Below are 19,571 nucleotides of genomic sequence, written 5' to 3'. Positions count from 1 at the left end.
GCAGATTTACACAACTGATCTCATATTCCGCACCGGTACTAAAACGAAGCTGTGTTCAGTCCTTGTACTGTATCTGCTGCTACACCACACGTTTACCTCATTGGCCTGGTTTTGTCTTTCATCTGAAGTCATGTCTAATAACGTATGAATCCTGAAGGTGACGTTAAAAGGATCCACTTTGGTTAAAAGGTTCTGATAACAAAAGATCCTCTTGTCTTTGGGGGAAAAGAAAACGCATGAAAAAGAAATCTTCTGAACACAAGTGACAAGAAACAGAGCCGTGCAGCCTTTTAATGTGCACACGATATTCGTGTTCAGTCGTAAAAGGTTTTACGTGGCTGAGAATTTGAGATGGAGGGTGGAAGGTAAAGCTGTGAGGAACTTGCAACAAATCCTTGCATGTTACACAGTATAAGATGTGCGTTAAATTGTGCGAAAAAAATGTTCTTAAGACTAGAGAATGAACCTCAGTATCTTATTTTAGTGCTGATTGAAATATCTTCATATGACAGATTATTAAAAAATCTGTCAATTATCAATGTTGGACCACAAAACTGTAATTTTAATTGGTTAAAAAATTAAAAGTAGAGTAAGTAGAGTCTTTCACACCATGTCAATCTGTGAAGCTCTGATTAAACCACAGTGTTGTTAATGCTGAATACAAGACTGTTCAGCAGTTACTATACAACAGTACAATATGTTGCACTGTGACCGAAAGATCAGCTCACAGTCATGCCAAAAAGAACATTTTCACAGGACCTTACGTGGACATTTTCTGCTTAAACATATTTTTACACCTGCTGAGAAACAGCCTGATTTCTTTTTTTCTGCATCAGTCTAACCTGATTGCTAACCTGCAAGCTAGCTTCCTCTTCCCCTATGATGCTTTTAGTTCTCCCTTTATCCACTGATTATCATTTCGAAAATCTTGATGGATTTCTTTAGTATAACATCAACAGACAATAGTCTCTTACCCCAGTGTCAAATTTGTCCAAGTTCCCACTAGTGACTATGAAGATTTCCCATGATGCACAGTCAGAAGATACTCTCAGATATATATTTCAACTGTTTACAACACAGGCTTGCTCGTTTTAAGCTACTATTTATAGAAAGGTACCATATGAACCGCATTATGAGTCCCATAACATTTTGGATACCACCTACATATTGCTAAAGCATAAATCAAATGCTCTCTCTCAGTTATTATAATATACAGGTTTGTGTAAATATTTAACCCTTTAATCAAACACAACTACATCAGCACTGGTGCAGCTAGTTTTTAGAAGTAAATGAATTAGTTGAATGTAGAACAACTGGGTGTAGCCAGTGACTGATGACACATTAATGTTAATAATCTTGTAAAAATGCCTCATATTCTGGGACATATGCTGTCTTAGACGAAGTTATTGATGTGGGGGGAAAAAGGCATGTATAAGACCTAAGTAGTTTTAGTGGTGGCTCATTATTACGGACAGACGACTAAGCTGGAGCATCTCTGAAAAAGCAAAGATTATCTGGATCTTACAGTCAGCAATGAACGGAAAAACTGGTGACTGGTTGGAGTACGATGTCCAATGTCACCTTTGATGGCCCTGTAGCGTTTACACCTTGCTGTTTTGGTAACACCGCAAAACACAGCATAGTAGGCTGAGGTTGTTAAATGTCAAAGCATTTTCTAGTCTCTGACTATCCCAGTATGCCAGATCTTAAGCATTTTTGGGAAGAAGAATGAAAAAAATGGCCGTGCCCTGATGTGTAAAGGTGACAGAGATGCATCCAACAAGTAATGATTCGACACTAAATGCTTTGAGTTGCTATCTGGAACAAAAACAATGCACAGTAGGACTATTAGGTAAATATAAATGCAAACATGTAATCTATTAGTAATAACTGAGATTTTTTCCTGTTGTGTTTATACTGATGCAAAGCAATAAAACCAGAGCTTGACTAAGCAAAAACTGTTAGAATGACTGTGTTGTATGCAAAAATAAACAAATCACAGATTACTAGTGTGTAAGCCAAATGCTAACAAGGTGTTAAAATCTGTTATAATACATAAAAGTTTAGCATCTCTGTCAAAGTAACACAGAAACTATTAGCTTATATCATCTACGCAAGCAGAGGACAATTTGTGAGTGAGAACGGCAACACAAGATGTTACTTTGTGATACAGTCGTCCCTTAAACCAGGGCTGATTGTAACTATGAATCTTTCTAAAAAATTCATAAGATCCATTTCACAAATGACCAAGCCAAGCACGTGCCTGTATCTAAACAGCGAAATGAGAACGAGGCGAGGAAGATCTATAAGAGGAGCCCGCAGCCAGAGGAAGGAGAACAAAATGACAAAGATTTATTCTCAGCCATGATCAAATATTTATGCTGAGGCATTCAAGTAAAGTTAGTTTTTGTGTTCTGATTTAATGAATGATTTGAGCAGTGGCAGTGCTGGGAGGCACAGATGTTGGGTTTGCTGAAGCCTGCACTAATGCCCATTCAGGGGTCTGTGTGGTCATGTGTCAGACTGCAGCAGGATCAAAGCGGGGGTAACGCCACTGTGACGATCACAGCTTAGAGGAGGAAACGGTAAGTACTTCCACAACCCCTGAGATCTCCACTGGGCCATTGCTAGGGAACACGAAGTGAGAAAGAGAGGTCACTGTAACTATATTAACACAAGCTGCTGCTGCCAAATCCTGCACAAGAACATGTTTTTGCAGTCCTCCATTGCAAGTTCTATTTATCCGTTAGAAATGATCGGCTCACTTGCCTTTAAAACACATTAACCCAGTACCTTATTATTAATCAGATGCCATTATGTTGCCTATCACTCCATTAGAGCCAAGTCACTTTACAATAGGCCTGGTTATGGTGGGATTGATCCAAAATGACAAAGCCACAGTCAAAGGAAATGGATCCCGGCGGTGCAGTGACTCTCCCATTCTCCCTCTGGCATCCTCTGAAACATTAATGACCCCAAGCTGAATCTGATCTGGCCTTTTTTACTCACTGTTTTATTCTTACTGTGATCTATCTACCCACTAATGTTAGCCACTCTCACGTATATAAAAAAGGAGTATTGATTAGTTGTGGTAACATTTACTTTCATTTTTAGGGTAAGCTAATGTAATCTAACAAAATTAAATGGCAGAAAGTAAAAGCTTCAGCAAATCAATAAATTGGGAAACTAAGAACTTAAAGTAGTATAACAGCAGCATCTAAAAGACTTCATCAAGTAACAAGAGTAAATATTCTAAATGAAGTTGTAAAGTCTGTAAATTCAAAGAAGGGTTCAAATCAGATGACCTGAAAGGGAGCTGTGAGCGGGCAGGAAGTGCCAGGAGACATCTGCGGCAGGTGAAACAGAAATTCTAACACTTGAGCGAACACTTAAATGGATAAAGGGAGTTTGGAGGAAAAAAAAAAGGCTAAAAGCTTCCATCACTTTCAACAAGACGTTGGAACCCAAAAAACAGTGTGTCAGCATCTTTAAACACCGGAGAGAAGAGGAGATGACAAAATCATTTTGACAGCCAGTTCACATGTAACATCTCCGATTCATCCACCTTGGGGAGTTGCCGGGCAGTTTTACCCAGCTGCCGGGGGAAACCAAGCCCCGTGTGTTAAAGCAGAGCGGGCAGGGCCGAGCTTGTGCGCCGCACCGCGCGCCGCTTATCGATCAGAGTCAGACAGGGTGTCAGTCTCCACAGCCCAGAGATACAGCCGGCAAGCAGCATTTATCTGCGTGTATGAAGGTGTCCGCTCTGTGTGTATTGATTGGGAACAACTCGACACTGGGAATTGTCATCAAAATGCCGATTGACAAAAGGTTGAGCAGGCGGTGATGAAGTCTGCATGCGTGGTCCACTAGATATGGATTTGTTGCAGTTCCCGAGCGTCGATCCATACCAGTCAGGCACTGCAGGTCAGGAAACACTGAGGTGTCCAGCCTGGGCCTTTGTCTCACCCTGGGAGCTTTCAACTCATAGTACACTGGTAGACAGAGCTGCTTTCTGGCATGTTGAATGATGTGCAAAAGACAGGACGACATTATAGCAACAGTCTTTGCCAAAGCGCAAACAGATGTTCACTAAACACACTCGGACCGCGCCTGCACAGCCCCTCCCTGCAATTGTTTGCCACAGAGGCAAAGCTTTTACAAAAAGGGGCCAAGGTCAGTTTTTCCCTAGTGAGACCACCACCTCCATTAGCTCTCAGTTCACTGGGGTATCCGTTTCTCCCTAAAGATATTCAACTTCCAGACATCCACAGCACCATTCATGGAAGAAAAAACAAGAACAAAAGTGCCAGCGTGTATCTCTGTACTGACCAAAACAATATCAAGATTTCATTTAATTAACCATACCAACACAAATATATCAAGTTCTTCATAGGTTTGAGACATCAGTCACAAAAATAAAATGGGCTTCAACAGATCTTTAGTAGTGCTTAAAGCATGTAGCTACAAATTTTAACAATGACCTGATCAGGTATCACAAGTAAAGATGATCCGATGCCACAGAGTTCAATTATTTTATTCATCTAAAAAACACGAGTAGTCTTACACTGACTGATCCTTCATTTGTATCCACAAACATGCACAACACAGTTTTGTTTTCATTTATTCAATCCCACAGTTAAGTCCAGCTGCCAAAAATCCAAATATGTATTAATCAGTGGTTGAATATAGTCTCTGAGTAATGTACAATATCCCTATGTTTGAGTTACATTCACTAAAAACTAAGTGCACGGCTGCAGTCCTAAAAACACGGAGAAACTCATTTTCCCTGCCCTGCCTCAAATATTTTGTGCACACACTGAGTGCAAAATACACTTAATCCCATGTTATATGTTCTCAGTACATTTTCTGATTGTTTTGTCAGATGAAGGCACTTTGTGTATTTGTGACATATGGAACAAGTGGCACATCTGCAGTTGTTTTCCTTTGGAATATCTTCTGAACAGCACCCCAACTTTTCTGGAATCACGTTATCAGACACAGACCTCATGCTGTTGTATGCATTTTCCACTGCTCTAGAAAATCCACAAAGTGTAGACAGTCTTACTGAAAATGATTTCCACCAAAGAAACAGTCGTGACAAGCAGATTATCCTGAGGAACCATAGCATGTTTTATTAAAATAAATAAATCACACATACTTTTATTTTTTACTCCCTGATAATGCATTAACAGTGCACCTCTGTACCCTTAAACTGGCAGAAATGTGTTGTGCAAGTTTAAAAGTTGTGTCACTTGTGGTAACCGGCATAGCAATCAAAATCTACCCATCAGAAAAGGAAGAGCACAGACATGGACGCAGAGATATTTAGACATGCTATAAATATCTCTGTAGAGTCCAGCTGACTCGCATGTGAATATATGTAGGATGTGCACACATTGCAATGTTCCCTGGTCGACATAAGATAAAAATTTAAAGATTTTAAATGAGATTTTGTTTTGACTTTTCATACAAAAAACTACAAAACAATATTTTTCTTAAAGCCAGGACAAAAAAGTGTACAAGTGAAAGCATTTACAATACAATACAAAGAACAAATACAGTCCCCCGAGATCTCACTAAACTGTTAACTACAGACAAGCTGCTCAGGAGAATGCAGCGTAGTGCTGTACAGTGCAGTTTTAAGGCATTTGTATTTCCTTCAATTAACACTTTGCATGAAAACTGCATTACAGTTTAAAGACAAATATTGTATTTATTACTCTACTATACTGCTCAGTTACTTGGTATTAAATAATTATTCTGCAAATAAAAGCTTGCCATTCAGAACAAAGAACCAGCGTCATGCCTAACAGTGTTGGTCATAGTATATATATAATACATAAATATACATGCCTGAGAGATTCATTTTTATTTATACAGCGCCAAATCACAACAACAGTAAGGCAGACCCTATTTTTTCTTCTGAAATGTTTCCATAACTGCTCAGCATACCAGCAGTTTTCTACCTATAGATTTTTCTTTTAGAAAAGGGCAGGAATTCATAAGCATTTGCTTTCTCCTGTCAAAAAGGAAATTAAACATTTTGATTTTTTGTTTTTTCCCCATGTGATTATGATCCTTACATGGATTTGTGTTCATTTGTTCTTTAACACTTGTTACTTATACGTCGGAAATAAAAACTTGATTGATTGTTTTTCATCAGCACCTTGCATGCATCAAAGGAATTTGGGTAAATGAATAAATAGTTTTGGGATTTCACAAATTAAGAGACATTTAAAAACACTTCCAATAGTAATGCAGCAATCACAAAAGCAAATCTGGACGGTATAAAGGAAATATCTCAAAATCAAATTCATCTTCGTGCCTCAGAAACCAGCAGTGTAGCTGATGCAGGACCCGGGGGAGAGGCCCTAAACATGGCAGTTTTTCCTGACAAGCACTGCAGGGCCTGGGGAGGTTTCAGGCAGACAGGAGAGCTTGAAGCAGTCTGCAGAGGCCTCCGGGGGGAAGCCGACTGGATAAATAGTTCACTTAGACTCTCTTGCTCTCTAAGAGGTCACCAAGGAAATATGGAAGGAAAATGGAGAGGCTTTATCCCACTCTCACAGGACTGCTGAATGTTTGCATATTAGACTGCTCTATGAATACTGCACACATCTGCTCCGCAACTGAAACGATACGGTCCATCTTACTCATTCGTTCAATCTAAGAAACTACGGTCAAGGTCTTAAAAGTGCCCCTTGAATATAACCTTAAACCAAATCCTGAATGAATCTGTTGGAGGTGGATACTGGTTGCTGGAGCAACACAGATCTATTAAATATAAATGGATATTTGATATCAGTGACCTGAGATATGGCTCTGAACACTGCAAACTGCTCTCCACATGCCTACAGACTGCCAGACAGCATCTCCACCACTCCAATGATTGCTCAGAATGCACACTCATGAAAACGGATACTTCTTTGACTCCCAAATGAATTCCCTTGTTAATCAAAGACATGAGACCGGTGTAAAACATCCTGCATCATGAAGACTAAGTGTCACATTTCACAGCGATCCAAGTAGCAGTATTAATGGCTATACTATGTATATTAAGGGTACAAATAAGGATATTTGTATTTGTTTCTTTAAAATATTTTTTTATTAGTTATTGATATTTGCCAAATGGCCTCTCTGCTGGATCCAAAGTAATGTCATGAAATGTCTTGTTTGACATTATAAAAGAATATATGCAATTTACTGTCATGATGAGAAAAATCTTGCCTTTTAAGCCTTAAGCCTTTTTTGTGTTAAATTTGATGATTATGGCTACTCAAGATCTCACATAGTTGGAATATTCCATATGACTGATCAAAAAATGACTTAATAAACTGAAAATACACTCAGTATTTTACCGGTACATTTACTGTAAGTTACTGCATCAGTGCAGCATGGCATCAGCTTGTGGGACTGCTGAGGTGTCACTGAACCTCAGGTTGCTTTCATAGCGGCCTTCAGCTCCAACTTGATAATAGTTTTGGTTCTGTGAGCAGGTACTAATTCTTTATGGACAATAAAATCAGCATATCTATAAAGCTTCTCAGCATGGAGTGCTCTAAAAAATCCCAGAGTAGATTTGATAAAATACAGAGGACCAACTATCACCAAGATCAGCAGATGACATGACAACTAAAATCCTCACAAACTTCACACTGGACTTCAAACACTGCAGACTTCAGGACCTTGACTTCCAAATGAAGTGCAAAATTTTACTTTGCTCTGAAATTTGAGCTCTTTTTCTCTCTAGACCAGCTAAGACACCTCTCAGAATAAGACCGTGGCAGCTCCTTTCCTAAAGACATCTGTGTTTGACGGCTCTTGATGCTCTGACACCAGCCTCAGTACCCTGACTGTGAACCTTGAATTGACATTTGTTGACGATGCTCAGGAATCCCTGTTGCTTTGATAGTGATGCATGTTTATTACCATATTTACCTTCCAGCCAAATGTTAAAAATGTTAAGCCAAATGTTTTTTCTTTGATTATTGCTTATTCAGACATTCAGAAGACATGTCAAGTCTCTTACCTGTGTTGCTATATTGTTAAATTTGAACTTTAGCATGGGTCTAAAATTAAAAGATCTTTTTCACCTATGTGTGAATCTAACAATGAGGTGCTGAATCCACAGACTGATTCTGCCATCAGAGTTAAGCCCTCAAGACAAACAGTGCCCTCCTGAGTTGGAAAGTGATCACTGCTCTGACTCTGTCCTCCGATTTCTTGCGCTTTAAAACGAGCATCTGTTAATAAGAGACACGATGTTTTCACATCAACTGTTCAAACACAACTGAAGAAATTTTAAACTAGGAATTACATACCAGTTAAAACAACTTATTCTGTGACATAATGGTTCTTTAGACTCAAATACTGTTAAGCTTATTTTAAATCTTAACTCTGTGTTTGTTTATCCTAAGCCTAGACCTTGTGTACTTTAATATTTTGTGTACCCAGGAGCGCTGCCAAAACAAAACCTCATCAGCCTGCAATTAATGACAGCGAAATCAGGGACAAACACGGACTGAGCAGCAGTCTGTGTACTGTATTTGCTTTGTGGCTTTTGTCTAAGGCTTTCATCACAGCGCAATACACAGAGCAAACCTGGGCGGCAGATGTCGGCTAAATCCGACCGTTCAAACACGCTTCTACACCTATTCATCTAAAATCAGGACATGAGCTTCTCCTCTGCTGAAGCAGGAGCAGGAAGTCAGTGATTGTGCTTGTATTATATTATACACGCACGTAAATGCTGAGGGGGGAGAGGCGATCAAAGCCTTTGAGGCCTTTGTGTTTGCACAGAAGAGCAATATGTTGTCATCAAGCAATCATGGAAAGGCATTCGTAATCCCTGTGCTTCTGTGTACAGCAGGCACTTCCTTTTAATTACATTGAGAAGTCTGCTGCAGCCAGCGTGTGTCACAGGATTTATTTTTTCTATATATACTGCCACATAACAACGGGTCCTACACCGTTGTTCTCTCCTTAAATCTATTTGAAAAGAAGTATAGCTGATGTTTTAGTACACTACAAATCATATGTATATGATCTCATTCCAATATAATTTACACTATAAACAATACCCGTAATGCATATAAAATGAACTTTAACCCCTGCCATGTTACCACTTTGACAAGGTCTGGAAAAAACAACAACTTGTCACCCTGAGATGAGAGGAAATGGGTTAGGAGGTTAGGTTACTGAGGAACAACTCAGGAAACACCAAGGCTCAAGCCTGCCATGAACTAAAAACTCACACTGTCCACACTGAAGCAGGTCTTACATTGCCATGGACTAAGAGGGGGCTGACCAAGAGAAAAGCCCCTGCTCCAAAACCGACTCCTTCAGGCTCAACTGAAATTTGCTGCTCCCCACATGGACAAACCATACGCCCTTTGAAGAAAGGTTTTCAGGTCAGGAGTAAAGCCGAGGCTTTCAAACCTGAAAACACTGCACCAAAGGTCAAGCATAAGTGGTGGTAGCATCACGGTCTGATGCTGTTATGCTGTTATTCTGCTGGTGTTACTGGTACACTGCACAAAGTGGATGGAAAAATGAACCAGGAGGACTATACCTAAATTACCAATGTTACCTCAAATCAGCAGCTAGACAGCTGAAACGTGTCGGTTCCAACAAGACAATGATCCCAAACAGACATTAAAACTTGTTTTGGAATAAATCAAGCTAACATTAAGTTTCTGGAACAGCTTTCCCAAAGCCTCGACTTCAACCCTACTGAATATTTTTGAAACAAGGGGAATTTAACTAAATATTAGTGGAGGTGTATGTATGTATTTGGTACATTGTGTATACTTTTAACCCTGGGGATAAGAAAAAATCCCAAATAAATTTAAACGTACGTGTACTAAACTAGGTGTACTTCACAAGGTGAAGAAAAAAAACCCCAAACTACAATGAAGGTTACTAAATTTCTGCTAATACACAAAATTCTATTTCCCTCTATGCAAATGACCTAATTTTAAGGTAGCAGAACTTTAAAATATAATCTACTAAAAATGTATTTTCACAAACTACACTGTTAGCATGCATATTCATTTCTATTTTAGTTGCAGACTATGCTAAAGTGGCATATCCCCACCTACACTGCAGGAAATTAGGTAAATATCTCAGTGGCAGGGCAGGTGTAAATAGATCATGAGCACAAGTTTTGACACCGAAGTTTCAGTTTTGTCATATTTAAATTCCTATTTTGGACTCTTTCTAAACAGTGACAACCTCTGTACAGTTTTTATGTGACTGGATCCTTCCAGACATGTCTGCACTTTCTGTGACCACACTGAACTGCTCTGGTTTAATCCTATTACATGTCAAGCACAAAGGGACCTAAGAGGTTTATGTTTCGCTTCCTTACAGAGTGAATCTCTCCCTCTTTCTCTGTCTCTCTTTCAAGACACCGGGAGAGCTATATATTTGATCATTTTGATTCTGTGCTGTCGCAGCATCTGTCAAAATAAAGGCCAACTGATAATAAGATTGTCTGTGAGGGCTGAAGAGAAACTGATGATGAATGAAGATCAGGTGAAAGAGATAATCCAGAGATGGGTAAGTCAACAATATTTCGCCATGGCAACACATTTTAGCTGAGGCTATCGTACTCAGGATCTCCTCTCCTGATGTTGCAATGACCTTCAAGTGTGGGGGAAAAAATAACATAACGGCTGACAGATTAGCTGCTAGCATTAGAGTATAGAAGAACTGGTGCGTTGGGTGACGCTACCTTCATTATATCTCGTTTGATCCTCCTCACTCAGTAACATTACAAGAGGAAGTCCATGTTAAATAAATATATTTGTTTCTTAGGGTTTACGCAGGATATCCTGACATCTACTCACACTATACTAGCACTATCTACTGCTTCTGAGAGGAAACTCATGACTAAGCACAATGGTGTTTATCAGCAATAGTAAAAGAAAACATTATGACGTGATATACTGTGTCCTGTATTTAGAGAAATACTCAAGAAGACGATCTGAAGCCTGAGGACTACCAGCAGTTCAAGACTTTGGGATCTGCCAGTCTCAGTGAGGGTGAAAGTCAACAGCTCTTAAAACTCATACAAGATGAGAAAAACCAGGTATTCCTCATCGTTGCCAACACAGCAGATCAGGGCAGCTGTTTCCTCCGTAGCAGTTACACCTCACAGATATGAAGTGACAGCAGATTGGCAGCGTTAATCTGCCATACAGCTCTAAAAGCACGGCTACGCTGCAGAATCGTACCTACTGAAGCGAGCAGCCTCTTGCCTGCTACACAACTATGCTAAACATTAACATGCAGCTACCACTCTGTGCCTCCTAGCCTCTTGACCTGGAGGTGTGCTGGGAAAACAAGCAGATATTCAGTCAGATTTCTCGCTCCACTGATAACCCTCTTCAATACAGCGCTTCTCTAAGTGCCCTTGGTTGTCCCATCTCTCCACGCTCAGTGCAGTTATTTGTAGCCTACATTTAAAGCATGTGTCATCTCCCGCTCCTTCCTCTTTCTGAGGCTAAAACAATCTCAAGGGCTGCAAATGATTGATTATAAAATGAGAAATCCCTGGATTTTGACTTTCAAAACCATTGCAGAGGACATGCTTGAAAAAGAAGCCGCGCGGAGAAGAACAAATAGGGATTGCAGCTCTGCAACAAATGATTTTGATAAGAATCTTTTCCCACAGATTATCTATATAGTCGAATGCCTTTTTAAAAATATTTTCAGAAGGTGAAACCTGCACCTTCTTCCACTCCTTTTTCGTGTGTGTGTGTGATCTGGTAGATCACACTTTAACCAGCAGTTGTGAAGATGAAACTGCACTTCTTTTGCATGCATCAGTTTATGCAGCGATGCATGCAAATGGAAAGGAAGGGACTATCAAATTCATATGCCGACACGGTTGCTTTTAAGGTTCCCGATGACGTGTACTGATTGCCTATTGTTGCACTTGCAGGTTATTGTGAAATCTATGGGCTGTGTTATATTGGCACCTCTTCTAAACGAAGTTGTAAAAAAAGCTAAGGGTCTGGATCAATACCAAGCTGCCATCACACATATGACCAGGGTAGGTGCAAGCAGTTCTTCTACATAGTGAAACATGCTCCCCGTGCATCAGCTGAAATGTTGCATCTGTTCGTTAAGACTTGCAGGCCAAACAAACTCCTGGATTGCATGCTTGAAATAATTGAAGGCATTGATCCAGGTGCCATTTCCGAGACAATCCTAGCCCTTCTTCCGCATCTTCAATCAGGTAACACAACTAATCATGCAACAGTACTACCAACCCAAAAATCATCAACCTGCAGACACAAATTGCAGCAACATCTTTTTTTTTAAAATATTCATTTGATTATTTAGGCATAACAGTGAAATCGAATGCAAATCAACACAACAGTCTTGGCCATAAATTCTACCTCTACCATAGAAATAAACACAGTTTTTAGAAATAGCTGCAGGTTCAGCCTGATTCACCATCATCCACTACAACGGCAATATTAAACTACAATTAACAACTTTTTCTGACAACATTTTTACATTTGCAATAGTAAAAATGAATTTATGGTAGAATTGCTTTTATCGCGTTAAACTGCACAGCCATGACCAATAATCAAATGATCCCCGTTAGGCCTGTTAGCATTATCAATCGAACAGCTCGGTGGACGTGCTCAGGTCAGTGGAGTCACTTGCTAGTTTATTAGGTGAGCGGGGAGAGTTGTTATTGCTGCTGTCTAAGCTGACATAAATGCAGTGGATAAAATAAGAAAATTTTAACACGATCCAAAAACACCTCAAACTAATCGGCCAAAATAACAATACGTTTGAATCGACAGTTTCAGCACTTTTGACAAACATTGAACACCTTTACCGTCATAGCACCTTTTTTTTTTTTGCAGGGTTCTTGTATTAGACAACATGTAGATCATGTGCATCACATGTAGCCTGGTTTACTGAGTGCAGTTACTGCTTCTCCATGCATTGGTGGGTTATGGTGAACAAGTAAATGCTGCTTCTTTTTTTTTTTTTAAAGGGCTCCCCCTGCTGTACGCTTACTGTAAACTAACAAACTGTGTTTTTAAACAGTACTTCTCCGGTTGGATGAGGGGAAGGCAGCCTGTGTGGGCTCGACTCTGTCGGCCCTGCAGAAGCAGCTGTCCCGGCTGCCTGTGCCTTACACGGAGCAGCAGGAGGAGGCTGATGAGTACGGCCTGTGCCGCTGCAGCGCTGCCTTGACTGTGTTCACAGAACCTTTTGTGGAGGAGGTGAAGCGGACAGACGGAAATTGTGCTGCTACAGCTGAAGATGAGGAGCTAAAGATTGAGCTTCTGAAGTTGTATGTTTCTCTCTGCAACTCTGTTTATTTGTAGTTATTATTATTAATGAGATCAAATACAAACGGCAAAGCAAAATTCCTTAGAATTGAATAACTGATTACATTCTCTGTTTAGCTGCATGAGGAGTTTGAGAGAGCCTTTGCTTGAGGCTGAACTGAAGCACGACAGAAGATCACCATTGTGGCTCTTTGCAGTAGAGATAATGGTACGGGCAAAGTCTTCACTTCTATTTTTTTTTATTTATAACACAACATGTTTTAGTTATTTAGTCCCAAGTCACATGTGTGCATTGCAGGTCACACTTTCTGCAATCAAAGAGCCTCTTCCGGGGCTCTTATTCTTCAGCTCACTGAGGAAAAACATCCTGATGGACAATAATCAGTTCAAGGAGGCGAGAGCATGTCTGGCTTATCTGCTGTTTGTTCAGCTCATTACCATTGACAACTTTCCAGCAGTGTTCAGGTGACGTGAGCAGCCACATTTTACTTACTTAAATTTACTTTCACTAAAAACTATTAATGTTGAACTTTTCCTGCCTTTCTAGCCATGTGTTTATTCTCCAGTGCAACATGGAATACATCAGTCAGCTGCTCAGCAGGTATGCTGTTAACACAACATTAAGTGAACATGTTTTCTGTTTTAGAACAACCTTCAATCAGAGTCATATCTGTGTTCCTCTGACAGCAAAAAGGAATCACATTTGCTCAAAGGATTGGTAAGAGCCCATCAGTATGAAAAACATCTGAAAGCAGAAGACTGAGTTCATTTTAATTGCCCATAATTATCTATTATTAGGCGCTGTTCACAAAAAGCTTGGAGCGTGTGCAGGACAACAGCCTCCCAGTGAGTCTGCTGGATCTGAAGAGCTTCTACAGTGTGACACAGGTAAGACAAGCAGCCGTGCCAAACTCATTTCTATTTCTCAGGCTGCATACACACACAGGCCGGAGCAGCAGAATTACAGAAAAGCCTGAGATGTCTTAAGTCTGTTTGCATATGCACTGTCAGTGCATGCATGTCACTCTGTGACCTTCACCTCAAGGTCAAGGTCACTGAGATTCCAAACCTGTCTGAGATTTTTCGTGGTTGCTTCTATGGTATGAATTTAAAAAGCCTAAGTTGGCTCATTCTTGAGCTGTTATTTACAAGATCTTTAGAAACTTGACCTTTCCTTGAGTTCAACGTCACTGAAAATCAAACTCATCGGATACTTTTAGTAGAAGCAATTTCCAAGCAAGCAAATTTCGAAATCCTCATTCTCGAAGCCAAGCTGTTTTAGGTAAAGAACTGACAGTGAACTGTCAATCTGCAGCCTACCTCAGTTTCATAGGGTTTTATGTTTCATTGTTTAGCTGTCACACATAAACCATTTGTTGTTCGCACTCACTGCTCTCAGTGCTTTTATCCTCAGCAGGCAGCTGCTTTCAGTGAAAGGCGCTTAAGAAATCAAAACAAGCTAGTCAAGTAACTTAAGCAACCCAATTGGGAAAAACAAAGGGAGCTCCAAATGAAGCTGAAGAATGCTTGCTTGCACTCTAGACTGCAGGATGGATCTGTGTCTTTAACGTGATACAGCTCTCTGCTCCCCTCTAGTGGCCTAAAAATGTTATTCAAAACTACAAAATAAGCATCAGTGAGTAAGATGTTTTTTTTTTTTTAACGTGATGAGACTTTGAGACTCAGCCTGTGAAGTGGCTGTAAACTATAATATTATAGTTGTAACATTTACTGCGATTCACAGCTGTAGCTGACTTAAATGACTCAACCATAACACCGAAAGCTCAGTGAGCTGTTTTGTGCTTAAATTCTCAGAACCTGCGGCGAGTTCTTACCGACTGCCCAATACAGCACTTGGTGAGTGCTTCATTAGTGGTCAATATGGGGAAAATGTTTGACTTTTGCTACACTATAAAAGGCATACATCTGTTCGCTCTTCCGTCTGCTCATTGCTCCCCCAGAGAGAATCGGGCCTGCAGGTTTTCCAGGTATTCATCAATAAATTAGATGCAGAAGCAAAGCACAAATTCTTCAGGTGAGAAAAACAGTTTCAATTGCAGTTGCAATTTTTTTCCAGGTGTGAAATTAACGCCCATTATACAGCTATATATAGACTACTTTAACACTTTATTAAAAACAAATGGCCCACAGCATATTCTTAACTTGTCCCTCTATTAATTTACTGCTGCTTCTCTCCATCTAGTGTTTCCAGTTGCACTCCAGCTGACAAATGTTTACAGTATTCTCTTAGTCTTCTAACACTTTAACATAACGCTTGCTGACCAGCTAAAATCTTTGTTTTTGTTTTTTGTTGTTGTAGGTGCATGTTAAAAACCAGCAATCACGCAGGAATAGAAAGTTATATAATCAAGAACATAAGGAATCAATTTGAACTTTCTATCAAGGTGAGAAAAACATGAGAGTCATGCCGTAGCCTGCATTTTTTATCTCATTATTTTTTTCTCTACACGTTAAATGTACTACAACTCTTTTACAGTGGGGTAACGCCAATGAGTGGTTCTTGGGAACAGAGTTTATTTCACTGATGACACTGGTGCTGTGCTTGCCACAAGGTGCTCAGACAGATTTGCTCAGCAGTATGGACAAGTGAGTAACGAGAAAAGTTTGAAGTAGACACAAGCCTCCTCATTTATCCATACGATGTATTAAGGAGCATTATTACAGCAGACTGGAGGAGGTGGAACCTGGTTACCTGAAGCACAAAGTCAGTGGAGTGAGACGTAATTATAATTCTTGATTATGGCAAAATCGTAAACATGGATACTTTGGCATGTGCTGAGAGCATAATAGTAGCTTTATTATACTTTAAAAAGAAAAAAACTTTTTTTAATGAAGCAAATTCCAGTTAACTGTCATTATAATTATAACCTAGACTTTGGAACACCTGGAAATTGAAATAATTCCTAAAAAAATCATCTAAAAAAATCTGGTTTTAAAGCCAAATTATCACTGAAATTAAAATTGTCGTCACTGTACAGCCCTAGGCCAGAGTTATTATAATAACTAATTAATATAAAAGGAATATAGGCTCAAAGGCATCCTTAGAATATTTTGACCTTTGAAAGAAATACAGAAAACCGTATCTGCTACCAAAATAAATGGAGTTAATGGAACTAAATTAAAGCAATTTTCAACTTCAGATCTAATCAAGTTAAAAACTATCCTGCAGAGATTCAAAGACAAAAGTCTGTCAGTGTGTGAACTGGGAAGCTTCATCCAGATTGAGCCATTAAGTAACACTCTTTGTTTATCCAGGGTAATGGAGAGCCTAAATCTGCTACGCTATGTTCTTATCAGAGACGAAGAGCTGAGAACCAATGTAAGTAAGTACATAGCTTTCAGTTAATGCCTGGTTAGGGCAGGACGCTGATCATCTGTTCTGCCTTCCTTTAGAAAGATGTGTGGGAAGAGTTGTGCAGGATCAAAGAGGAATACCTAAAAATGCTGCGTGTATGTATCAGCATATCAAGAGCGTATTATTCCTCTGAACTGAAAGCACTGAGGGAGGACCAAAAGCTAAAAGCAAAAGGTAGGAATTAGCTACTAACCTGTGTGACAAAATTCCAGTGAAATAAGCTTTACACGAATAGTTTAAGAGTCTATTTTTATACTGTCAACACTTCCTATTGCCCACACCCAGAAGCCAGAGATGCTGCTCGACCCACTAAATTAGTCAAAAGCATCACAGTAAGGAAGGAGAAAGTGTCCAACATGTCCCCGGAGGTCCAGCATCAGGTCAGGAAAACTCTTCTAATTTAATAATTTTCATTTATGTTTTGGACTCTACGACTAGCAAGCTGACTTTTGTCATGTTTCTCAGGTGCTACAGAGTGCTTTGGTGACATTTGACCTCATGGAGAGTCTTATAGTCCGGATCGAAGAGATCACCGAGGAAAAACGGAACCAACTAAACTGAGGCTCTGAATTCAGACCCTTCAATATTTTTCTAAATATATCTTTATTTGGTTTGCTTTGTTTGACTGAATAAAGTGTGTGCTTATATACAAGAATGTATACAAGATGATACTATATACTGAAATGTCTGCCTTTCTATTTTCAGCACATTGGGCTCGTGCTGGTTAGCACTAAATAAAACATGTCGAATCACCTGCCTGGTTTTGCAGCATGTCCTTTAACATTTCCCACACAGGACTGCTTTCAATGATGTGAGCCCGAGCCAGAGAAATCCGGTCCCGGATGCTGTCTACATGGGGTTTACTGGTGGCCTGCAGGAAGGTGTGGCTTAATTTAATTCAAGGTTTCACAAAGACACATCAGTTTCACATCTCATTTATATTTAAAATATACCAAATAGCTGTGCCTCCATTGTTACCTTGGCAATTGTTAACATCCCTTTAACAATTTCATCAGTGTTTTGCACAGGCAGGATCCTGAGATTGCTGCCAAAGAATCTGCAAGAGATAAAGACGTCCTTAGTACGATATAGTTATTGTTTTCAATATAGAACCTTTAAAAACAAAATCCACAAATTCTTTGACAGACAAGAAAAAAAAGCAAAGTTAGGGGAGATAAAATACAAAAAAGATACCAATAGTAATAATGACAATTTAAAAAAACAGTTACTCTGAAAATTTTTACAGAGTCATAAATATCTATGGTTGATTTTTCAGAGGCTATTTATTCTTCTGTAGCCTGCTTATTGGTTTGAATATGTAGATAGCCAACCGTATAATCAACATAGAAGTTACTGTAGGTGGACAAATTTCAGGCTGGCAATCAATAGACAAACTAAATAATAAAGAACCCGGGGCTGACCCATGAGGTACTCTGACATCATCATTATTATTATATCCTCAAGCTGCTGTCACAAAGCCTTGTAACCAGAGCGTTAGAATCAGTTAAGTAAAGCAAAAATGACACAACATGACTATTAATCTACCGGTTTTGAATCACAGTCAGCGTTTCCAGCTCCTTTTTTCCTTTAAATGGTGAATGAAGGAGTAAAAAGCAGTTGCGGTGGACTTGCAAAAATTTCTTGATCTTCTCAAAGACTCCCAATTCTTCAGAGGGCTCTGGGAGGTCTTGTGGGTCAACCATCAGGAATGCAGTACCTGCAATGAATAAAAAAATAAATTAATTTAAAAACACACACACACACACACACACACACATATATATATATATATATATATATATGTAAATATGGGCTTTAATTCTGCCACAATCAGGGATCAGGCCAAACAAGTTACACTCACACCCTCTCCTCATATTTTGATGCTAAAACATTCCCACTAGGCTACTTAAATAGGATTATGACTTAAGTAAAGAGTCTAAATCAGGGGTGTTAAACATAAGGCCCAGGGGCTTTTGGACAGCTTTAGAAAATGTGAAAGAGTGCAAAGATTTAGAACTTTTAACAGCATTTTCATAAGTTTTAGAGCTTTCCCAGTTGATATAAACCCCGAACCCCCACTGCCGTCACACTAAACCAAAGTATGAGGTCATTTACTGTGAACAATGACAACTTTACATTACATGATTAAACTCCACTGAGTGTCTTATAGAAAACAGAATGATGTCTTATAGTGGTTTATAAAAAACACGGCAGGTGTACTGGGGGACTCGGGTTTACCCGATAGAGGAAAAATGAAGGCTCCGGGATGAACACTGTCTGAAAACCTGATGCGGTGCTGCTGAGCGTTTAGCATCCTAATGATTTCGTGGCTCTGTGGAAACAAAATGAAGATAAGTTAACTGCTAGCATCGTTAGCTGGTACAGTTCTTTATTCAAAGTCAGAGGTGGGCAAATAACTAATATTTCACGTATTTTGTCGGTGCTAGTGCCTTGGCTTCATGGCTAAAGCTCTTTATGTTAACTTATTTTTTTGTAACTGCCACCAGAAACCGACCAAGCAAAAACATTTTGACGGTTCAGGTAAAACTTTCTAACATTACCTGAAGCGATGTGCTGACAATAATCGTTGTTTTCCACTGAGGAGTCCCTTCTCCGCACGTCGCCATTGCCTGCTAGTTATTAACAAGTGAACGACACGGTTCCGATGACGACACTCTCAACCCGGTTACCGTTTTTTGTCCAAAGCTGTTCCTGCAGCGGATTCAGCCGTCTGTTATGTCGTGCCACCAGGACGCCACCAGAGGGCGCTGTGGTAAAACGTAACGTCCTGTTCATCGACAAAAGCGTTTATTTTTGTTTAATTTCCTTTTCTCCTTTAAATGGGGCATGAAATAAAGTTCCTGTAATTATCT

General features: G+C 39.6%; 2 protein-coding genes across 3 annotated transcripts; one reads left to right on the top strand and one right to left on the bottom strand.

The window, feature by feature from the left end:
- Positions 1-1,277: 1,277 nt before the first annotated feature.
- c23h1orf146 (chromosome 23 C1orf146 homolog) lies at positions 1,278-19,434 on the bottom strand. Its single transcript, XM_085150083.1, has 5 exons — positions 19,260-19,434; positions 18,937-19,030; positions 18,244-18,415; positions 17,677-17,755; positions 1,278-17,569 (listed from the first exon to the last, which is right to left on the bottom strand). Exons 1-5 carry the CDS (start codon positions 19,323-19,325, stop codon positions 17,429-17,431), a joined length of 552 nt encoding a protein of 183 aa, XP_085006209.1. The 5' UTR covers positions 19,326-19,434; the 3' UTR covers positions 1,278-17,428.
- On the top strand, positions 10,454-17,452 carry LOC146491248 (glomulin-like). 2 transcript variants are annotated; one of them, XM_085150079.1, is made up of 18 exons: positions 10,454-10,560; positions 10,967-11,092; positions 11,948-12,058; positions 12,136-12,244; positions 13,075-13,324; positions 13,440-13,530; positions 13,621-13,787; positions 13,870-13,923; positions 14,010-14,040; positions 14,121-14,210; positions 15,138-15,179; positions 15,284-15,357; positions 15,643-15,727; positions 15,820-15,929; positions 16,599-16,662; positions 16,737-16,872; positions 16,984-17,078; positions 17,164-17,452. In XM_085150079.1, exons 1-18 carry the CDS (start codon positions 10,519-10,521, stop codon positions 17,257-17,259), a joined length of 1,773 nt encoding a protein of 590 aa, XP_085006205.1. In that variant the 5' UTR covers positions 10,454-10,518; the 3' UTR covers positions 17,260-17,452. The 2 variants fall into 2 exon arrangements, with proteins under 2 accessions (XP_085006205.1, XP_085006204.1); XM_085150078.1 differs by having other exon boundaries at positions 15,138-15,310.
- Positions 19,435-19,571: the final 137 nt, after the last annotated feature.

Source organism: Neolamprologus multifasciatus, chromosome 23 (genome assembly GCF_963576455.1).
Source record: "Neolamprologus multifasciatus chromosome 23, fNeoMul1.2, whole genome shotgun sequence".
Taxonomy (NCBI): Eukaryota; Metazoa; Chordata; class Actinopteri; order Cichliformes; family Cichlidae; genus Neolamprologus; species Neolamprologus multifasciatus.
This window is presented reverse-complemented; position numbering and strand designations above follow the sequence as displayed.

Bases quoted from the DNA above. Each gene is read 5' to 3' on its own strand.
- LOC146491248 (XM_085150078.1), top strand. From the start codon at position 10,519: ATGATGAATGAAGATCAGGTGAAAGAGATAATCCAGAGATGG. The intron at 12,059-12,135 runs GTAGGTGCAAGC...CTGTTCGTTAAG, and splicing joins CCATCACACATATGACCAGG to ACTTGCAGGCCAAACAAACT. The intron at 13,325-13,439 runs GTATGTTTCTCT...TTCTCTGTTTAG, and splicing joins AAGATTGAGCTTCTGAAGTT to CTGCATGAGGAGTTTGAGAG.
- c23h1orf146 (XM_085150083.1), bottom strand. From the start codon at position 19,325: ATGGCGACGTGCGGAGAAGGGACTCCTCAGTGGAAAACAACGATTATT. The intron at 19,031-19,259 runs GTAATGTTAGAA...TTGTTTCCACAG, and splicing joins TTGTCAGCACATCGCTTCAG to AGCCACGAAATCATTAGGAT. The intron at 17,756-18,243 runs GTAGATTAATAG...TATCTCTTGCAG, and splicing joins CTGACTGTGATTCAAAACCG to ATTCTTTGGCAGCAATCTCA.